Source organism: Acipenser ruthenus, chromosome 27, assembly GCF_902713425.1.
Source record: "Acipenser ruthenus chromosome 27, fAciRut3.2 maternal haplotype, whole genome shotgun sequence".
NCBI lineage: Eukaryota > Metazoa > Chordata > Actinopteri > Acipenseriformes > Acipenseridae > Acipenser > Acipenser ruthenus.
The window spans coordinates 2,690,436-2,710,636 of NC_081215.1; the positions used below are offsets into that span (position 1 = coordinate 2,690,436).

The 20,201-nt window shown below is 38.0% G+C and overlaps 1 protein-coding gene across 5 annotated transcripts; it reads left to right on the plus strand.

Annotated features, from left to right (window-relative positions):
* Positions 1–3,510: 3,510 nt before the first annotated feature.
* LOC117425106 (NAD kinase) lies at positions 3,511–19,801 on the plus strand. 5 transcript variants are annotated; one of them, XM_059002442.1, is made up of 13 exons: positions 3,511–3,820; positions 4,524–4,600; positions 5,500–5,702; positions 7,885–7,968; positions 12,774–12,903; positions 13,313–13,421; positions 13,795–13,880; positions 14,782–14,884; positions 15,038–15,192; positions 15,698–15,797; positions 16,162–16,319; positions 16,788–16,870; positions 17,410–19,801. In XM_059002442.1, the coding sequence occupies exons 3-13, from the start codon at positions 5,527–5,529 to the stop codon at positions 17,555–17,557; spliced, it is 1,332 nt and encodes a 443-aa protein (XP_058858425.1). In that variant the 5' UTR covers positions 3,511–3,820; positions 4,524–4,600; positions 5,500–5,526; the 3' UTR covers positions 17,558–19,801. The 5 variants fall into 5 exon arrangements, with proteins under 5 accessions (XP_058858425.1, XP_033897676.2, XP_033897681.2 ...); XM_034041785.3 differs by lacking the exon at positions 4,524–4,600; XM_034041790.3 differs by lacking the exons at positions 3,511–3,820; positions 4,524–4,600; positions 5,500–5,702 and adding an exon at positions 5,932–6,059.
* The last annotated feature ends 400 nt before the right edge of the window (positions 19,802–20,201 follow it).

Here is a 20,201-nt window from a genome sequence, read left to right on the forward strand (position 1 = left end):
GAGGTTGTTTTTTTGCTGCTTGTGTGGTGATGTGCAATGGGGTGAAAGCAATTGCAATTTCTCTTGACTTGGAAATGAGATTTGCTGTTCCTATGTTTAACTGAATGTTCTGTTGGACAGGTAGGCTCTCCAGTTCTGCTTACAACAGTCTTATCAGTCATGTTCTGTATGTAGACTGTTTATGTATGAGTCTTCACGAAGGTACTACCTCAAACCCAAATGTTTTTATAGATGACCAGTAATACCCACAGTATTGGATATTGTATGAGGGTACCCAAAAAGCAATGGTGATTAATAAATATCTGAAACCAAGTAAAAATATATTTAAGAGCACTGTATACATTAAAGATTTGAATTTTAGACTGCAGGGGGATATTTTTTTTAATAGATATGAAAGATGGCTCGGTAACCAGTGTGTGTAGCAGATCTCTTTTTTTCGCGTAGAAAACAATAAGGGTTTTCATTTGAATGTCGTAACGGCTATTGTTGTTGCCAGTGGTGTTGGGATCTCATCAGCAGATGTTAAGACAAAGGACAATCTCAATGCCTACCCTTGATAATGCAATTGGGGGGTGTTGTGTAAGTGGGGGTGCTATACAGTACTGCCAGTCTGTAACTGGCAGATCTAGCACGCTGGTATGTGGTAGTTCCAGTGCATTTTAAGTGATTTGTTTTCTACTTGTTTTTTACCTGTAGATTGTTGCTACTTTCTTGCCTGTTTATTAAATTGCATGGGGGGGGGGGGGGGGGGGGGGGTTCTTTCCAGTCAATTACTAAAGCAGGTAATGAATACCGTGGATATACACACTGAAATGGAGCCTTGTTTATGAATGACTGGCTGCCCTGTCCTTGCAATCTATCTAAGGCTTTCTTGGAAATTTAGATGTTTAATGATAGTTCAGTTTCAATGTTGTAGATTCATGTCCGATGAAAAGCCACAGATAAGAGACCATGCAATTTGTGTTCCACTTAACATTGCATTGGAAGTGCCAGTGTATTGGTACTATGGGTCAAATGAAAGCCATGACCATAGCACCTTAACCTGTTCAGTGGTATAAAGGGTCACTGGAACTATGTAACACTGGTGTCACATGCCAGCTGTGCAAACAGTGGCTTTAAATATCCATATCTTGAAAACATCCATGACACGTAATATTTGCATATATATCAATAGTCATTTAAAAACATGTTTACTTGTATGATATAACAGATAGTCCTAGAGAATGAAAATACAGCAGAAGCTTGTTATTGTCTAACAGTGCTCCCCTATTGTCAGATTGCCCCTATAAAGTGGTGTCTGTATTGGTTCCAATGGGCAGATATTGTGCGTGTGTATATATTAGTTCCAACTACGGAGCATCCACTGCAGGGATGGATATAAAACTCCTGTTGCATAGCAGTTTCACCTATTCCATGTTTTGCTACGAGCTTGATGAGCCCCAGTGTACAGGTAACAAGCTCAGGTGTGTCTTGGTAAACTCATATTCAAACCAGGAATGGATCAAACTGCTGTGCAATTGGAGTATTGTAGCTCCACTGTTTCAGCAATAGACAAGTTGTAGCGCAGCTAAAGTGCTCAGTGAATGTATCACTTGTTTAGTAATTGAGGAAGGTTATGGTAATTAGTGTGGACCATCTTTGTTTAGCAAAGCAAAAAAATTGATAGGACTGCGTTTAAAAAAAAAAAAAAAGAAAATACTGCAATACTCTGAAAGTAACATCAGGGCTTGTCCCTCAGAATGCTACTATTTAAACAGAATGTTGGGTCCGCAGCATGGTTCGAATGAACATTGGTATTCTCATCACACATGCAAATTCAGTGCCATGTAAGTTAATGTAAATGATTTCCTGGGAAACGAGATTTGGGATTATTTATTGATACAACCTTCCCTACATTTCCTCAACCACAGATAATATTCATAATATCATTCAAATCCTTAGACACAGCTCTATTGTGGCAACATGAGCATGATGATGACATGCAACGAGGGCTTACAACCACACTATACCGTGCTGCTGCCCTTGAGTTTACATCGAAACACTGGGTCTTCAAAATAAGCTTAGCAGCCAAACATATTGCATAGCATTGAAATAAAAGTGGTTAGGTATAAAACAAGACCTGCTCATATTAACCCACAAGAATGGGTCGGGGGTGATCTTGAAAGGAGTGCTAAAAAAATGCTGTTTTTGCTATTTATACATTCCTTTTATATAACCTTTTGAGTCTTGTTTTTTTTATGTTAATATGCAAATGTTTAATATACAACGCTGTTGATAAACTGCTGCAACCTAGCTGTGAGTTGCATGTTTATATATATATATATATATATATATATATATATATATATATATATATATATATATATATATATATATATATATATAACAACATGAGTGAGGATTAGAATACAGCATTAATTTTTTTTATCCCATATTAATAGAATGACAAAGACCTGCAGTGCCTGTTGTAAACCCTTTTGATGCATAGTCACATGTTCATGTACAGTTTACATGGTAAGTAGGAGTCATTCAAATGGTATATTCATGTTTTCACGATCCAGATCAAAGGGAAATACCCCTTACAAAACGCCAACATGCTCAACAGCCCGATTGCAAAACATATCAGCCCCAGGCGATGAGGGAGGCTGGCTTTGTTTAAAGGTGTTATAGCGCCATCTTGTGTGCGTTAAAATGTGTGGTAATGGTGGATCAAAACCTGATAATCCAATCGAGCCCGATTCTCTGCATGCGTGTACCACACATACCTTTGAACAGAAAGCAAGTAAGGTGAGCTGCAGCACAGATCAATTCGGACTGGAATGCAGAGCGGTGCGGGAGTTTTAAGTGACAGGCAACTGGAAACAGCTTATAGGTACTTTGCCAGACCTCAGCTTTACAACCGAGTACCAATCAATGGCAATTAACCTCTGCATTGCTCACGGTGTGTAGACAGTGAAAGTCACTGCCGCTTATTAGTGGCTGACGGCTTTGCTACCGACATCACCCACCCACTGTAAAAATGACTACATGGTTGGCTGTAATTGCTATACATAGAATACAATATATTTATTTTTATATAGCGCCTTTCATAGTGGACCGCCATCACAAAGCGCTTTACAGAGGTAGGCTGTGAACTGAGTATTATATGCAGAGTCACTTACAATAGGACATTGATTTAACGTCTCACCCGCAGGATGGAGCACAAGGAGGTTAAGTGACTTGCTCAGGGTCACACAGGTAGTCAGTCAGTGGCTGGGGTGGGATTTGAACCAGTAACCTTCTGGTTACAACCACTGGATCACACTGCCCCCTATACATCCGTATATCAATTAGAACTGTTTAAAGTAATTTAAAGAATAAACTTTAATACATGCAGACCAGCGTTCCATTATATATCACTCAGTGAGCTTGCGCTCCAGTCTTGAGCAGGACATGTAAGTGCACACTGTATATCTGTACTGCCTAGCAGCTTGCAAGTTACGTGCTAGTAGGGGACGCTGTTGGCGTACGAGCCGATATTTACGTAATCACGATGTATGTAATTCACGGCGCCTGGCGGACGAGTTTGGTGATTACGCACATTTGAGAATGCAACATCTCCGGAGCATGCGCTGTGGGGATTAGGTCTGAGTGGAATTCGCCTTGTTCCGTGTAAAACAAATAATTATAAGAAAACGGTGGACGGGCATGCAGAGAGGGGACGGCATGAGTGTGGATTGAAATAGAAAATAGAGTAATTTGATTCGGACGTCATGGAGGGATTCTGACTCGAAGAGCTTTCTCAAGAAGGAACAAACTAGCGGCGTTCAGCTGACACCAGGTAATGTAAAACACAGCCGATAAACTACAGCGCGCCAGCCTGTGCGGTGTGTTTGTTTTGTCGTTCAGTGTTAATACGGCTACGTTTTTAAAACAATATTCGCGGTGATGCAGTTGTCGGGACGTTTAAAATGATTAAAAATGTTTCAGCGGCGGAAAATATAAGGGAAGTTGTGTAAAAATGGGGATGTGGGAGTGACGACTTGCCTTCGGGGCAAAAGGTGAACACCGGGAATGGAGAAATATTTGTATGTGGTGGGGATAGTGTCAGACGAAGTCCTACGTGTAATTGGAGCCACAAAATAAATAAATAAACATTGATGGAATACCGATAGTTGCTGTAATATTATACCAAATCGTACTACTGTATTGTGTTTGTTTTAGTATGTTATTACTTATTAGATCTATATTTTATTAATTTCATTAGGTAAAGGTGTGCATTTCTATAAATTCTCTCTCTCTCTCATATATATATATATATATATATATATATATATATATATATATATATATATATATATATTAAATAAATACATACATACATACACTATACACCATAGACCTTCTATACACAATACACCTTACCCCTTACCCTTCCAGGCTTTATAAGAGCGAAATGGTAAACCGGCTTTGCCATTGTAAAGAAGTATATCTGGCACGGTGAACTTGCTAATGTGGATTCCCTACTTCCTGTCTTTATTTAGGAGGAGAACCCAGTAAGTACATTTGTTCTTCAAGAGGGTGACCCCCCCCCCCCCCTATCCTGTAGGTGTTATGCAAGGTGAGGGCTGTATAGATAAGTGTGTTTATTATCTGAACACTGAGAAGTGCACAGTCATCATTACAGCAAGAACTGTGATAAACTCACCACAGCTGTGCAAATTATTCCATTTGTGTTGCTAGGAGGGTTGCAACAAATGAGTTGTGATTCGATGCTGGAAAGCCAGATGGACAGTGGATCTGTTGGTTACTGTAGTCATGAAAGTTGAAGTAATGAGGTTAGGGATTAACAGGCGAACAGGGTGAAAGCTAGTTTGTCTTTTTGCTGTTTGAGATCCAGTGTGTACAGGGGTAAGCAGATCATCTATAACTTTAATGTGTTTTTTTTTTTTTAACCTTCCAGATATATGTGTATGTAAAATAATAAACAGTTTGGCTTTACAACCAGCTACAAACAAAAAAGCACATTTTTAAAGGAGTTTAGTTCACTTTGTGCCTGCAAGACCAGCACAGATACATCTCAACAGTGCAAGCACTAATACAAAGAGATACCTAAGTAGATCATATTGGATAAAATAACAATCTGACAATAAAATAATTCAAACTAATACTATACATCCAGAAATAATATCTATCTATCTATCTATCTATCTATCTATCTATCTATCTATATATATATATATATATATATATATATATATATAAAGATATAAAGCACAGTTTGTTGGATTGACTAATACAAATGTATCCACATTCTTAAACCAGCCTTCTTAAACTCAAGCCATCTCTCATTTAGCTTTAAGACATTCTTAGACTGGGTAAGGGTGTGTACAGTAATTGGCATTTGTCATGTTACAGTACCTTATTGTTAGGAGGGTGAGACCAGTATTTCTGGACAGGTCATTCTTTGTTTTATATCTAAAATCTATTTGTCTAAATTTTTTTTTTTTTTTTTTTTAGTTTGAGAGAGAGAGAGCTGTGTAGAAAATGGAGTCAAGGAAAGACGCAGCCCGACCCAGAAGGCAGCAGGAGGCGCTGTTGGACTCGGCATATTCCTGCTGTGCTGATGGTGAAGACATGCGGGGCCGAGGAAATCCCATGCGAGGAAGAACCAAATCACGAAGCCTGTCTGCTTCTCCGGCGCTGGGCAACTCCGAGGACGTGTAGGTAGCGGTTCTGCTTATTTCATTTCGAAACGTTGGATGTCTTCTGACACCCGATAAGCAAATGTGTTTAAGTCCTGCGTTAAGGAAATGAAATACCACATCAGACTTGTGCAATACACATTGCAGGAATGTTTGCTAATGTCTGAGTCTTGCATAACCAGTGAAATTTGGACTGAGCTGTAAAGAAAAAAAAAAAGCTTCAAAACTGACACAGCAGAGTAGAGGACTTCAGTGCACACCAAGACGTAAAGACAGTTATGGGTAGCAGTAGACGCTAATTCTGTCCGGGAATCATGAGAGCTAACAGACGAGGACTAATTTACAAAACTGCAGTTCTGCTGCAATGTGTGCACTGTAAGTACAGATCATTTGATCATATTTGTCTTTTTTTTTTCCCCCCTGCAATGAGGATAATAATTGGTGCTGATTAAACAGTCCTACAGCGTCATCAATTCACATCTAGATGTTTTTGTGTTCTAGTACAGTTTTCCCAGGAGCCCTATTATCTTGTGTCTTTGCTGCAATTGTTTGTGTGTTAACAAGTCCAGAACAGATGGTGAACTATTAGTGGAAGATGGCTAATAAGATTTGCGTCTGCTGGTCACATGACTCTAAAATTAGCTTCTCCTAAGGGAAGTAAACCTAAGGGCATCTCAATGGGAACCAGGATTCCTTGACAAGCCAGTTCATTCGTTTAATTCAGTTTCATTTGTTTTATTGCTTTGCCTTCTTGCTTGTGGTACCTTGAGGTCACAGACAGATAGATGTACCCAGATGAATCCATATTCACAAGGTTCTTGTTTTGGGTATCCCACTAAAAAAGTTTAAAAAGAATGATGTGATCGCACCATCACAAAAAAAAACAAAAAACTGTCAGATTCTCATTTTTCCAATGAGGAAAGTGGGGACTGCACCTTTGCAGTAGTCTGCTTTAGTACAGTTTTGACATCCAGTGTTATGTTCGGCACTACTGCTACCGATTCAAATGTATAGGAAAATAAGAGCTTGCCTAGTATTACTGTATATTTACAGTTTTAACAGAGTAGATTATTAAAATAACACTACAAACAGTGATCAGTATTATAAATACTATACAAACCAAAGTGTGATTCATTAAAAATTAATCGGGCTAAATTATATATGTGCCGTGCAGTTGAAAAGGAACTGTCAGCCCTACCTCTCCCTCAGCCTCAGGGTGTGTGTACCAATAGGAATCCATTCCGCCCATTTTTACCAAAATAAACACATCATTATTACCTACCCCGTGGAACTATTTGAGCTCAGTACTGAGCACTCTTTTAGTTTAGCGTGTTGTGTTGTTTGCACCAAGGAAGATCAGAGTCTTACATCTGGTAAGGTGTGTTGATAAATTGGTGGCTATATGGATTTAAAAGTGTATGCTGCACACAAGATCTTGTTTATATACTTGAATGTATGTGTTGCACTTATGAATTATTTGCCTGCAAAATAATGGACGTAATATAATATGTAGTTCTTCTTTATATGGTGTGCTGTAGGGTTTGTCATTTTTTTAACTATGTCTGAATGTACAGATCCTTGCTTCTGTATGCACATTTTCTCTGTGGCTGCAGTGCGGTTAATTCTAATCATTAACTTCTTATTGCTTAACTTTGCCAGTTTGATTTAAAAAAAAGTTCAAATGGTTTGAACTTCTGTCGAATGTATTTTTACCCATGTGATTGTAAAACAAATGAGTGACTTGGCTTAAAAAGGGACGTATACATTTTTAATCACGTCTGTGGTCAGCTATTAGGATTTTCACATAATTTTTAACAGATATCAATTACAATTAAATACGTTATTCGATTCAAATCAGGACATTAATGGTGAGGTTTTTAGGTATGGTATGGTGTACTGTACTTAAGTTGACCTGCTGGACAATATCATAGATTGAGATGAATTTTTTTTCTTTTTTAAATAAACTTTATTATTATTTATCAGGAATGATATCGCAGCTTTGTGTGGTATCACTGTTCATGTTGGTGGTTCACCTTTCCTAGTTTGCAAAGGCCAGTACGTGCTTATGCAGATGTTCAGATGTTTAGTATCAATAATATGAGTAAACAAAATACAAGGTAACCAGGTGAAAAAAAAAAAAAAATTTGCATACAACAGTATGTTTGCACACCAATGATTTCATGTTTTTGTGTTTCCTTAGGAGGACGCGATCACTACATGGACCAAGCCCTGTGACCAAGTTTGGACCAAAAGCCTGCATGCTGCAGAACCCGAAGGCAATAATGTAAGCACCTCTCCTCCAATTCAAAACACCCTCAGCATTTTAAGGGCTTTAAGTCTGGTATTGTGTCATTGTTAAATTATTATTATTATTATTTATTTCTTAGCAGACGCCCTTATCCAGGGCGACTTACAATCACAAGCAAATACAAATACATTCAAGTGTTACAATACAAGTAATACAATAAGAGCAAGAAATACAATAATTTTTGTTCAAGTGTGACAAACCACAATTCAATAATACAGCAGATAATAGTGATAGTTACATCAGGATATGATTCAATAGTGATAGTTACATCAGGATATGATTAAGTACAAAATACTACAGGTTAAACACTTGGCAGATTACAATATTCTGAAGTACAGGATTAAATGCAGTAAAATAGGGGGCAGATAAGAGCAAAATAAAGCACATTTAAATGAAGGGTGATAGTGTCCCAGGATACAACAGAGGAGTTCTACAGGTGCTGTTTGAAGAGGTGAGTCTTAAGGAGGCGCCGGAATGTGGTCAGGGACTGGGCAGTCCTGACATCTGTAGGAAGGTCGTTCCACCACTGCGGAGCAAGGGTGGAGAAGGAGCAGGCTCGGGAGGCAGGGGAGCGTAGCGGAGGTAGAGCCAGTCTTCTAGTGTAGGCGGAGCGGAGAGGTCGAGTGGGGGTGTAGGGAGAGATGAGGGTCTGGAGGTAAAGCTGGGCTAGAAATAGTAAATGTAGTATGTTATTGGCCAGTCGTACATATATAAGCAGATCAGTTTCCTTGAAAATGAGCACTTCTTTCAGCGTCTCTTCTAAAGCAGTGCTGTGTTTCTATACAAGATCAGTCATGAACACACTTGCTATTGAAGAGAATGCTGAAATAAATGCAGTGATAACGAATTGCTTCAGTGTGGGTCTCTTATTTACCTGTCCAATCCAAGCACACTGCAGAGGATCTAGAGCTGGAATTCCACCTTTTTCTCAATTTGAATTATTGTGGCTCAAGATGCACAGTGTGTTTAATCCACTGCGGGATGATCTGTGAATTGAAAAACAAATCATGGAGAAGTTGTTTTTCATGGTGAAACATGTCAGGGTTTTTTTTTTTTTTTTTTTTTTTTTAAATCCTCAGTCTTAAAGGTATGCTCTGAACAGACTTTATGTAATTTTTTTTGACATCAGCAAGGTCGTTTATCCTGGGGAACTTGTTAGGTGAGCAAAACACTCAAATGACACATTTTGTTCAGCAAAAAAAAAAAAAGAATACTTTTCCAGGCACAAAGCAATTGCAACAGAGACAGGCTTGGTTTTTTGGCCATGCCTAGGTGATCCGTAATGGTGTCTAAACTAGCAAACGTAAAAAGAAGGAGCGAACTAATGCTGCACAAATAATTAAGATTTTGTTAAACATACTTTTTCAACATGACAACAAACCTGGAACATTTCAAATACTGTAAAACTAAACCTATTTTTTTAATAATCATTTACACTAGCCTTCCTTTTTAAATCATGTCGCAGAAGTTTTCCAAAACAAATCTTCTTAATACCAGATTTATAAATAAACCTTGTGTACCACAATGTATTTGTTCTGAAATCCAGTCTTGCTGAATCCTTCACACTGGTGATTTAAAAAAAAAAAACTTTCCACAATGTTGTTGCACCCAGATTAGGGTTATTTCAAGAGGCTTTGTCTGTATTCCTTGTGCTTAGAAGGCTGGGAAAATCCAATAGTTTTTTTTAAATTTTTTTTTACTTCCTCTTGTGTGATCTTACCCGTCGCATGGACACTGCTTGAGTGAGTGGAGAAAGGCAGCCCAGCCTTTGTGGGCAGAGCCTTGATGATGTGTGATTGGTGGAGGCATGATTCTATATGTAACATAGAGCTGATTGGAATGAGCTATTGCAACTTGATATCAGATGTGCCGGGTCAGACAGAGGGATAGGAGAGTTTACAATAAGACAGGGCTCTGTTGTCATTTTATAGAATGGGTGCTTTTTACATGAAGTTTTACTGCAAGGCAATCGGTTCCAGTTAGTGCTACTGTACAAATACAATTTCCAATTTGATTTTGACAATCTGCTTTATACAAGTGGGGAGTACAGATGTGAAATAATTTGTTTTCACATTCTAAGTTGGCTTATTTATTTATTTTTTGCTAATATGGATAAAAGCCTATTGAAAGTTAGGTGTATATTTATATCAACTTGAAGGATCTCTACTACTCGCGGGAGTGCTTTATCAGGCAGGTCCGGTTGTTAACTTTAATGAGGTAGGTCACTGGAGACTCGCTTTACTGTGATTCCTGCTTAAAGAAGCACATCACATGAAGACAATGAAGATCCTCCAGTGTGTAAATGTAGCTCCGGTGAGCAGCACAGCGAGGAAATGGTAAGGATGCCTTTTAATATGATAAATTGCCAGTTTTATATTTATAGAAACTGTGATCTTGGAGTAAGTAGCGGGGTTCCAAAAAATGTAACGTTGCACGTCTCCATGTGTTGCTACAACTGTCTTTTTTTTCCCCATTAACGCCCTGACAACTTTTTATACTTAAAACTTTAAAATCTGTTTCAAAGCTCTTTTCAGAATGATAGTGTATGGCTTATTGCCCACATTGTCAAACAGGTAACGCAGCAATAACAATCCATGATGTGCTACAGAACAGAAAAGCCAGAGCACTTATTATGTTTTTTATCGCTCTTCCTGCAGTGATTTAGAGGACAGATCTCGATAATACAGGTGCTATAGTTTTAATCTGACAGTAATGCACTGGGCTTGGCATAATACTATTTCAGTTCTCACAGTTCTCTGACTCATTTGTTGCTCCTATCTTGTATTTCTTTATTCACCATAATATTAGTTCCCAAGATTTGAATTGGAGGTAAACTTTAAGAAGGTGTAGATCTGTACTTGACTGGAAAATCATCAGCTTCTTCTGCAGCTGTTAAAACTGAGCTGTGGAAAGTACGTTTTAAGATGTGCTTGAAAAATACCCAAAGTCTCCGAGTCCATGATTCCCCCAGGAAGAGCATTCCACAATCTTGGTGCATAACTGCAGAATGCTCCGTCACCCATTGAATGTATCCTTGTTGTTTGGAATAATTAAAAGACCAGAGTCCATTGACTGGAAATTCCGTGAAGGAATATCATTGTATAGCATGGAGCCAACCCATTTAGGGCCTTGTAGGTCATCAGCAGAACGTTAAAATCAATACAGTCAATACAAGGATGCCAAAACAGGAGTTCTATGTTTGCAGGATTTGCCAAATCCAGCCTTAAGTAAATGTTGTTATTGCCAGTGCCAGCATGCAATTTAGATTGCTGCTGGCTACCAATTGTGAAATTCATTTGTCAAAGATAAAGATATATCTTAATAGTAATTCATTTTGATGTATTTTGTGCACTTCACAGTACCAGAAGCTGATCTTGTTGACAGTTTGCTTACAGTCCTGAAGGCATTTTCACCTGCAGTTAACAAGCATTTTTGTGAATCAAATTGGGATACTCCTTACAAATGAATTATGTTCTCAAGCTCTGCTAAAGCTCACAAAGTAAGATATAGAGAAACTATTTTTGAGGGACGGCACCTTTCTGCATTAATTTTTTCTTTGTCTAAACCTAGCGTTATGCACATTCCTCTGTATTCAGGAAGCTGGGTTTTGGTGTGGTTAAACACATTTTGCTAAATGAACAGTTTTATTTCCCCCCGCCCCCCTGTGTACTTCCTTGTTGGTCCTGAAATGGGACATTTCAGGTCAATAAGGAAGGCAGTGAACTTTTATTAACTAATTTCCACTTCAATAAACAAAGAGGAGAATATGACCAGTAGTCATTCAATTTTTTTTTTTTTTTTTTTTTTTTTTTTTGAGTTTTTGTTTAATTGCTGTTTGGAAGGATGTTAGTCCTGTGATGTTTGTCTTTGCCTTCTAGACTTCAAACCTGTTTAATGACCTGTCTTGAACCTATTAAGACAACCCTAAACATTGTCTTTCTTCTTGGGAGGTTTTTAGTTACAAAAGGAAGTTTCAAGCTCCATATTATCTGCAGTACGTTAATAATTTCACAGAAAAAAAACCCCAGAAGTTTGATTCCATTGTTATGAAGTAGGAAATAAGGAAGGGATATTGCAATATTAACAACCCTGTCATTGTAGTGGCATGTTATATCGCTGAGTTTTAAATTTAGCCCAATAAGGCATTTATTTCAGGGCTGCACAATGGTCAATGTAACTTTGCCGTTGGGCACTTTAATTACATGCATTCCACAGCTTGACCAATTTTGCCTTTTTATAATAACATGACCAGTTTTGAAAGGACTAGTGATTGAAAAGTGGTCATGGTCGTAACTCTCCTCGTTTACCGTCTAATTGCAAGTTTTTTATGCTCTGGTTTTAAAACTCAATATAACCTTGACATAATGAAATGCTTTTTAAAAAGTGTTCCGTGCTGTGTTTGCATGGTTATGTTGATCACTCTACAGCCGGCACGGTTTATATATAACATGATAAGATGCCATTGAAAGTTAGGTAACAGTACATATAAACAGCTATGATTGGCTGACTGTATAGCTGAAGCATCTGCCACAGCCAATGTAGGAATGAATTTGAGAAACTTTACCAAGAAATATAGAAAGAAATGGAACCATCGATTAGACGTTTTAAAATACTAGGCAAGATGTGGTTTGAATTTGTAAGTATTTAATTACATTTTTGTTATATATTTATGTGCACTTGGTGTTTATACAGAGCTGCTTCCAACCAGATAAAAATCAAAAATACAAAAATGTTCTACATGCATTTAAAAAAATGCTGTATTTTATTTTTTTAACTTTCAGGCACATTCAGGATCCAGCTAGCCAGCAGTTAACATGGAACAAGCCTCCTAAAAGTGTCCTTGTAATTAAAAAGATCAGAGATGCCAGTCTGTTGCAGCCCTTTAAGGAGCTGTGTATATTCCTTACAGAGGTAGGAACGCTTTTTAATATTACTTGTTAAACTTCATTTTAAAGTAGATATAGTTCCATCCTTGCTCTATTGCACTGCTAATGTGTCATTGTAGATATAACCTTGTTATAATCCTAACTGGTTGTGTCCTAGTTCATATTGTATTTTAGTTGTAATATTTGCACTTACTGTAAACTATACTGTAATTAAATATTCATTATGCATTGTAACCCTGTACTGCCCTGTAACACCTGGGTAAAGACATCTGCCAAATAAATTAATAATAATGCAAAAACCCCCTGTATCAGGTTTAGGTCTCATATTTATTTGACATGCAGCCCAGCAGTATGAGAATAATCTAAAACAAAACCTGTTTTGAATTGTATTCATTCCTGTGTGTTTTTTTTTGTTTTTTTGTTTTTTTTTTAAGTCAAAGAACATGATCGTCTACGTGGAAAGGAAAGTACTGGAGGATCCGGAAATTGCAAACGATGAGAGCTTCGGTGTGGTGATAAAGAAATTCTGCACCTTTAGGGAAGGTATGGAGGCTTTACAAATCTTTGTGAAACAGGTGGGGGGGTATTTCAGTTTGCTTGGTTAACAGAAGGATAGCATTCTGATATGCTGTGTACTGTATGTTTTAGAAGTGATCTGAATTTATGTTTTTTGCAGTAATTGATAACCTTTAGTGATTAACATAAACAAATGTAATACATTATCTTGGTGATGAAGCGTTTGAAGCCTAGACACGACATATGTGCACTTTGAAACTGGTCATAAACAAACACTGTAATGCTGTTGACTTTTGTCATTATTAAATCATATAGGTGCCATGTCTCTGGGATTTATTTCACTAACTGTATGTGTAAGTAGGCCTGTACTCTTTCATGATTTTAAAGAATTGTGTTTCAGACTACGACGACATTTCTGACCGAGTAGATTTCATTATTTGTCTGGGAGGGGACGGGACCTTACTCTATGCTTCCTCATTGTTCCAGGTAAGATATCACAGTTTTGATCTCTGAAATGAATTCCTGCATGCTATAAATATAAAAGGAACAGGCTCTTCCCATGTCTATAAATGTAATATTGTTCCCAGAGTTCCTAAATCATTATGTAACAGTTCCTTTTCTAACCATATGCAGAAATTCATCATGTACTGTAATCTATAAAAATGCACCAATTTTCAGTCACTTTGTATATGCCTTCATACATATTTACCATCAGTGCTGTTTGAACTGAAAACAGTGGGCTGATTGATGTAGCTTGATTTACATTGTCCACGCTATTGGTTAAACTTTCAGCTGTAGAAAATGGGGAAATAAAAAGGCGTTTGTTCAACAGATGTAGCATTACAAAGCCAGTTCCAGACACTTGGTTTGTATAGGAAGCATTAAGCTTTGAGGGTACAGTAAAGATATTAATATAACGCTGGCCGAAAAAACATTTATGTACTTGAACTTGCGAGGTCAAACTTGTGAGTTAAATTGACAAACGTTTCGGCCAGTGCCTTCTCCGTTAATGAGTGCCAACAATAAATTCCTAATGCTGAATCATGAAAGAAAATAAACCAACAACCATATAAGCAGCACGAGCTGAAGAATGCATACACATCCACTGCAGCGTGCAACTGACCCCAGACAGTAACTCGTCTGAAAACAAAACCAGGTTCATCCTGAAGAGCCACATTTCACAAATACGATTCCTGTTACTCTTTTTTTTCACTTTCTCACTGAAGATTTCTAAGAGATGGCCTGGGAGGTGGTATGTTAAGTAGTCTACACCAATCATATAATATTTATACTGAAGATGTAACCCATCAGATATTGAGGTGGGGTGAACATCATATACAAACTGTGAAAAGCTTCTGGGACTAGAGGTGTTCATTTTGATTTTTAGGAAAGTGTTCCTCCGGTCATGGCCTTCCATCTGGGCTCTCTCGGGTTTCTCACACCCTTCAATTTCGACACCTATCAGTCTCAGGTTACTCAGATTATCGAAGGTAAGAACTGTGCACGGTCTTCGCATTGAAAGGATGGGCCACTGCTGTGTCTGGCTTATTGCATGATGAAGTACCTTCTGTCATAATGTTCATCAGCTGGCATGGCTTTTGAATCATTTTGTTTTCTGTCGTTCTTTTTAAATGTTTGTTTAGGCAACGCTGCGATTATTCTTCGAAGCAGACTAAAAGTAAAGGTAGTGAAAGAACCTAGAGAGAAGAAGAAAGCGGTTCAAGACAGAGGGGAGGAAAAAGGACTGATCGTAAAAAATGGGGAGAGCGAGATAAGCAGACGCACTGTGCAGTACCAGGTATGCCATGACGAGTGAAGCAACGTGTATCACGAGGGATTTCGTTGGTTCAATTGAGATTCCAAAGCACTGTCTTGTTTAAGAACCGCCTCCTTTTTAAGTAAGACGATTAACCCTTCATTAACCGTTGCTGGTTGGGATATGCATACTGTAGTAAACACTTGGGGTCAAAAGGCTAGTCTGTGGGTAGATAAGAGCCATTTGAAAAAAAGGCCATCCTGCTTATTTATGTGGAAGGGCAATGCGCTGTCATCGTGAATGAAGAATCTAGAGGCTTGGTGCATCACTGTGCAATGCTGATGTTTCACAATATTCGTGTCGCCATGGAACCTCTTGAAGTTACCACAGACTTGCAGGTTTTTGCACACACATGCACAGAATCTGTTTGCTTTTCTTGAATATGTGTTCTCCTAACACATACGCAGGTCTCCTATGTAATAAACAGTTATTTAGGTGATCTCATCCTATGTGTACTAACTCAGTATTCCTGTCTCGCGCTGCATAGGTTCTGAATGAAGTTGTCGTGGACCGGGGTCCCTCTTCATATCTTTCCAATGTAGATCTGTTTCTTGATGGGCACCTCATTACCACAGTGCAGGGAGATGGTGAGTCCTGCACTAATTGTCCTTCCTGAAGTCCATGTGTGTTTTGCCTTTTTAATGGTAAATGATACATTTAGTGTCACTTCTAATTTAAAAAATGCAAGAACAGTAATGAACTACCAGCTCATTGATCTAATTACCAGTCATGAATACAGACCAGTAAGTATCGCCTTGAGTCTCTTTGCTACTCGGTCTTGCATTAAACCCAGGAACGGTGCTGTCAAATCTGAACACAAGGGTCGCAAAGATAAAAGCTGGAGTTTTGCAGAGACCGGTGCAAGCAGTCTTGAAGTAATTAAGAGTGCGGTGATGCATCTCTCTTGTGTTTTTTTTGTTTGAAGGAATCTTGCTTTCTCTTTTCCTTTAGGAGTCATTGTCTCCACCCCAACCGGAAGCACTGCCTATGCCGTGGCGGCAGGGGCTTCCATGATTCATCCCAACGTTCCTGCCATCCTGATCACACCAATCTGCCCGCACTCCCTGTCATTCCGACCCATCGTCGTTCCTGCAGGGGTGGAGCTCAAGGTACACTTCAACCCATTTTTCTGGGTTAACAACTGCTGTTAATAGTTAACGGTTACATTTAAACTTTAGCGGTTAACAAAATTAGAGTAACTTTTCATACAAGATCATACATTCACACCTTCAACAGCTACTGGTCATGAACTCAGTAAATACATAAATATGCAGGTAATTGGCTAAGTGGGTAAAATGCAAATTAGAATTTCAAAGTTTCTTTTAGTCAAAGAGAAGGAGATACAATACTTTTTTATTGGACTAACTAAACAATAATGAATCAATAAGCTTTCAAGACCCGATTCATTATTGTTTAGTTAGTCCAATAAAAGGTATCGTTTGTCTTTATCATCTCTGGACTGATACGGCCACCATTTCATCTATCAACGTAAGTTTCTTTTAAAGGCCAAAGTGGAATACAGATGTCCTGCTGGATTGTATCCTTCTGTTTTGTGACTGTGCATGTTGTGTCTTCAGATCATGCTGTGCCCTGATGCTCGAAACACTGCCTGGGTTTCCTTTGATGGGAGGAAACGTCAGGAGATCTGCCACGGAGACAGGTGTGTGAGATGACCTTGTGTTTGAACTGCCTCTGGTACTGTATATACTGCTGGCGTCTGGTAATAATGACATTTTTAGAAAAAAAAGGCTAAACAAATTGTATAGACAGTATCTTAATGATCAATTATTGTTCCAGCCCTACAGCTATGGTTGAAGGTTTTGCATCACCCTATAGAATTAACTCATTTTGATTCATAAAGTCGAGTGAAACTGGCAGAATAATGTTACGTTAACATATTGAATTACCGGATTCTGCCGAGTCAACACCAAGAGGGTGTAAAGTTGTCGTTACGGCAAAAGCGTTGACTCAGGCAGGAGTGAAATTACAGGCATGCTTAACATTAGAAACTTGAGATAAAAAAAATATATATTTATTTATTTATTTTTTCTCTATCCTAAAATTGTAGGTGATGCAAAACTTTTGACCATAGCTGTGTATTCTATGTGGCTGTGTATCATTTTTGTAAGCCAGGTTTTTTTTTTTTGTTTGTTTCTCCCATGCCAAACTTGATCCTTCTCTGTTTCTTTCCTTGACCAGTATTACCATCACTACCTCCTGCTACCCGGTTCCTTCAATCTGTTTCCGGGACCCTGTGAATGACTGGTTTGAGAGCCTGGCTGAGTGTTTGCACTGGAACGTGAGGAAGAAACAGAACCACTTCATTGCGGAGGAAGAGGAGTACTGAGAACGACGAGCTCGGCATCGTTACACATGCGGGTGTCTTTGTGCAGGACTTGAAATTTGAACTGAGTTTGTTAGAACACCACATGTCATTCAACACATGTTGAAACTTCTCTGTTCATAGAATATTTTGTTCCCCAAAGTATTTATTTTAAATGTAACTGAATAGCCCACTGTTCAAATTGTTAAATTTCATGTCTGAAAGAAAAGATACTGTATGTTTTATTCAGAATTGCTAAAGACTGAAAACACATTCCCTGCAATAAGAGTTAGTGCCTTAGACATCTATTAACCAGTATACTTCCAGGAGGAGCCGTACTGCATTATCCGCAGTTTACCACTGTGGTTTGAAGGATATTATGCACGTTGCAAAATCATGTTTGTAAATTATTTTATAATTGTACAATAATGCGGTAGGTTAGAAGGAAACGAATATAAAAAGTTACGTGAATATTGAAAATATATGAATGCCAAAGTTACAATTCATCTTAAAATTCTGGCATGTCTTCCATTCTCTCATCTGCTAAAAGACTTTAATACATGAATGCAGTTTCCTGAATTTGTTACATGCTAATTGGTGGGGGGGGGGGAATTCGAGCATTGAAGTTAATAAACCCCGCCCTCAAACCACCAATCTGATCAAGTGACTGAACGAAAACAGTTTTTCAATTGCTCAAGCTGTTTGAATAGGCTTTTAATTCAATAGAAGTACTTTTTAAAAAATTATATTTAATAAAGGATGGTAGGTAGAAACGTTATTGCAAGATTGTTTTGGGACCATTAATTGAATGCATATCTTGCTCGGAGGTGTAAGGTGTATGACTGAATTCCGAATATTACTATCAAAGATTTTCCGATTACACCAATGCAAAAGCGAGGGAGGGTTCTATTTATTAATTAACATGTAACCTTGTTTTTTTGTTTACCCGTGTGTTTAGTGTGTAGCTTTTTATGATTGCAGTTTACAGAGATGTTACACAGCAGTTGTTGCTATGTAGCTATATATACCCTATGATTTTAAGTGCTTTCTTATTTCTAGCTTTCATTTTTGCTGTAAAACAAAATAAGTGTCTCTTAGTTTTATTGCAGGTCCATTCGGGTTTCAGTACTTCTTAACAGCTTATTTTATGATACGGTATTTCAAGTTATTCACGAATGGAATTAATAGGATGGGTCTGTTTTGAACTGGTGCTTACTATATATTTCTTTTATTTCTTTATTTTCTCTAACCTTAAGTGAAAGTTTATATATATATATATATATATATATATATATATATATATATATATATATATATATAAACTTTATATATATATAGCTGTATTGAATGGAAGATTTTTTGTTTCTTGTGACCAGACATGAAAAACAAATCAAAGTATGAGTAGGGCTGTATTGTTAGTCATATTAAACTGATAGAGAACGGAGTTTCTCTGCTCTGTCTTTGCTTAACATTGCCTGAAAGTGGTCTCCTGTCTTTTTGCTCACTATTGTTGAAATTCCATTTCCAGGCTGTGTACAGTATCTGAACCACTCTTGTTAAAAAGGACCATAGCAACCCAGAAATGATTGTAAAGCCCATGGTGATGAAAGTGTAGTGTACAGACGTTTCTTCAGAAATCTGTTGGTGTGTATTATTAAAATGAGATGATTTCGCTATCTCTATATATATAAAGATTCCTTTGCATTTTGTGCATTTGAAGTACAGTAATCCGTCGCGTTCTTCCCCCATCACATATCCACCCTCACCGTGTATCCACCATGATCAAGCTCTTCAGCAACGTGGATTTATTATTGAACAGAGAAGATTAGTTCAGAGATTGTAGATCCTGCCAAAGTTTTCATACACTGTGTTGTATGTGCTCGGTGCGCTGCCATTGCTGGTAGTGTCACGTGAGCTGCTCAGTGTGTTGATATGTAAATAACTCCTGTTCGCCTGCGGGGAGTGTATCAACTTCAACCTCCGTCTCGATCTCCTGCCTGTCACTCAGCAGTGAATGCACGCACCCACACGGCAGACGCCTACTCTGGCATTAATACCCTGTATCTTTCTAAACAAGGGATTTAGGTGAGCTCCCTAATAAAAGCTTAATCTCACAATTGTGTGAATATAGTCATTGTTACAGCTGTGTATAATGGGATTTAAAACCGGATTCATTCATCCGACTTTTTCCATATCCGCCCTTACTCTGGTCCCACCGCAGTGGGATACGTGACGGATTACTGTATTGCTTTTTTTTTTTTTTGTCAAGGGTTGAGTTCCAGTTTTATTTTTCCTTGCCTGGTATCCAGCAAAGGAGTACAGTGATACAGTTCATAACAACCTAAATATCCATTACAGTTTATAAGGGGTTTGGAAAGCGATCTTTAATTTTCCTGGCACAGCAGTTGTGCTATCCTTTAAAAATGTAGCCTTGTACATAACAGCTCTTGTTATAAAGATAGAAGGTGGTGTTGTGTAATTTCATTATTTTCTGTGGCAGTCATGGTTTTAAATGTGCATATAAGTACACCTGTATTACCCGGTGAAATATACACCTTAAAAGTCAGCTATTTGAATGGGCAGTTTAAGCAGAAAAAGTATGTTTTGAAAACATGTATTGCTATCCCTGGGATAAAGAGGAAACATGAGTCTTCTAGGTGATTTTATT

Bases quoted from the DNA above. Each gene is read 5' to 3' on its own strand.
- LOC117425106 (XM_059002442.1), top strand. From the start codon at position 5,527: ATGGAGTCAAGGAAAGACGCAGCCCGACCCAGAAGGCAGCAGGAGGCG. The intron at 15,193-15,697 runs GTATGCCATGAC...CGCGCTGCATAG, and splicing joins GACGCACTGTGCAGTACCAG to GTTCTGAATGAAGTTGTCGT. The intron at 16,871-17,409 runs GTGTGTGAGATG...TTCCTTGACCAG, and splicing joins GAGATCTGCCACGGAGACAG to TATTACCATCACTACCTCCT.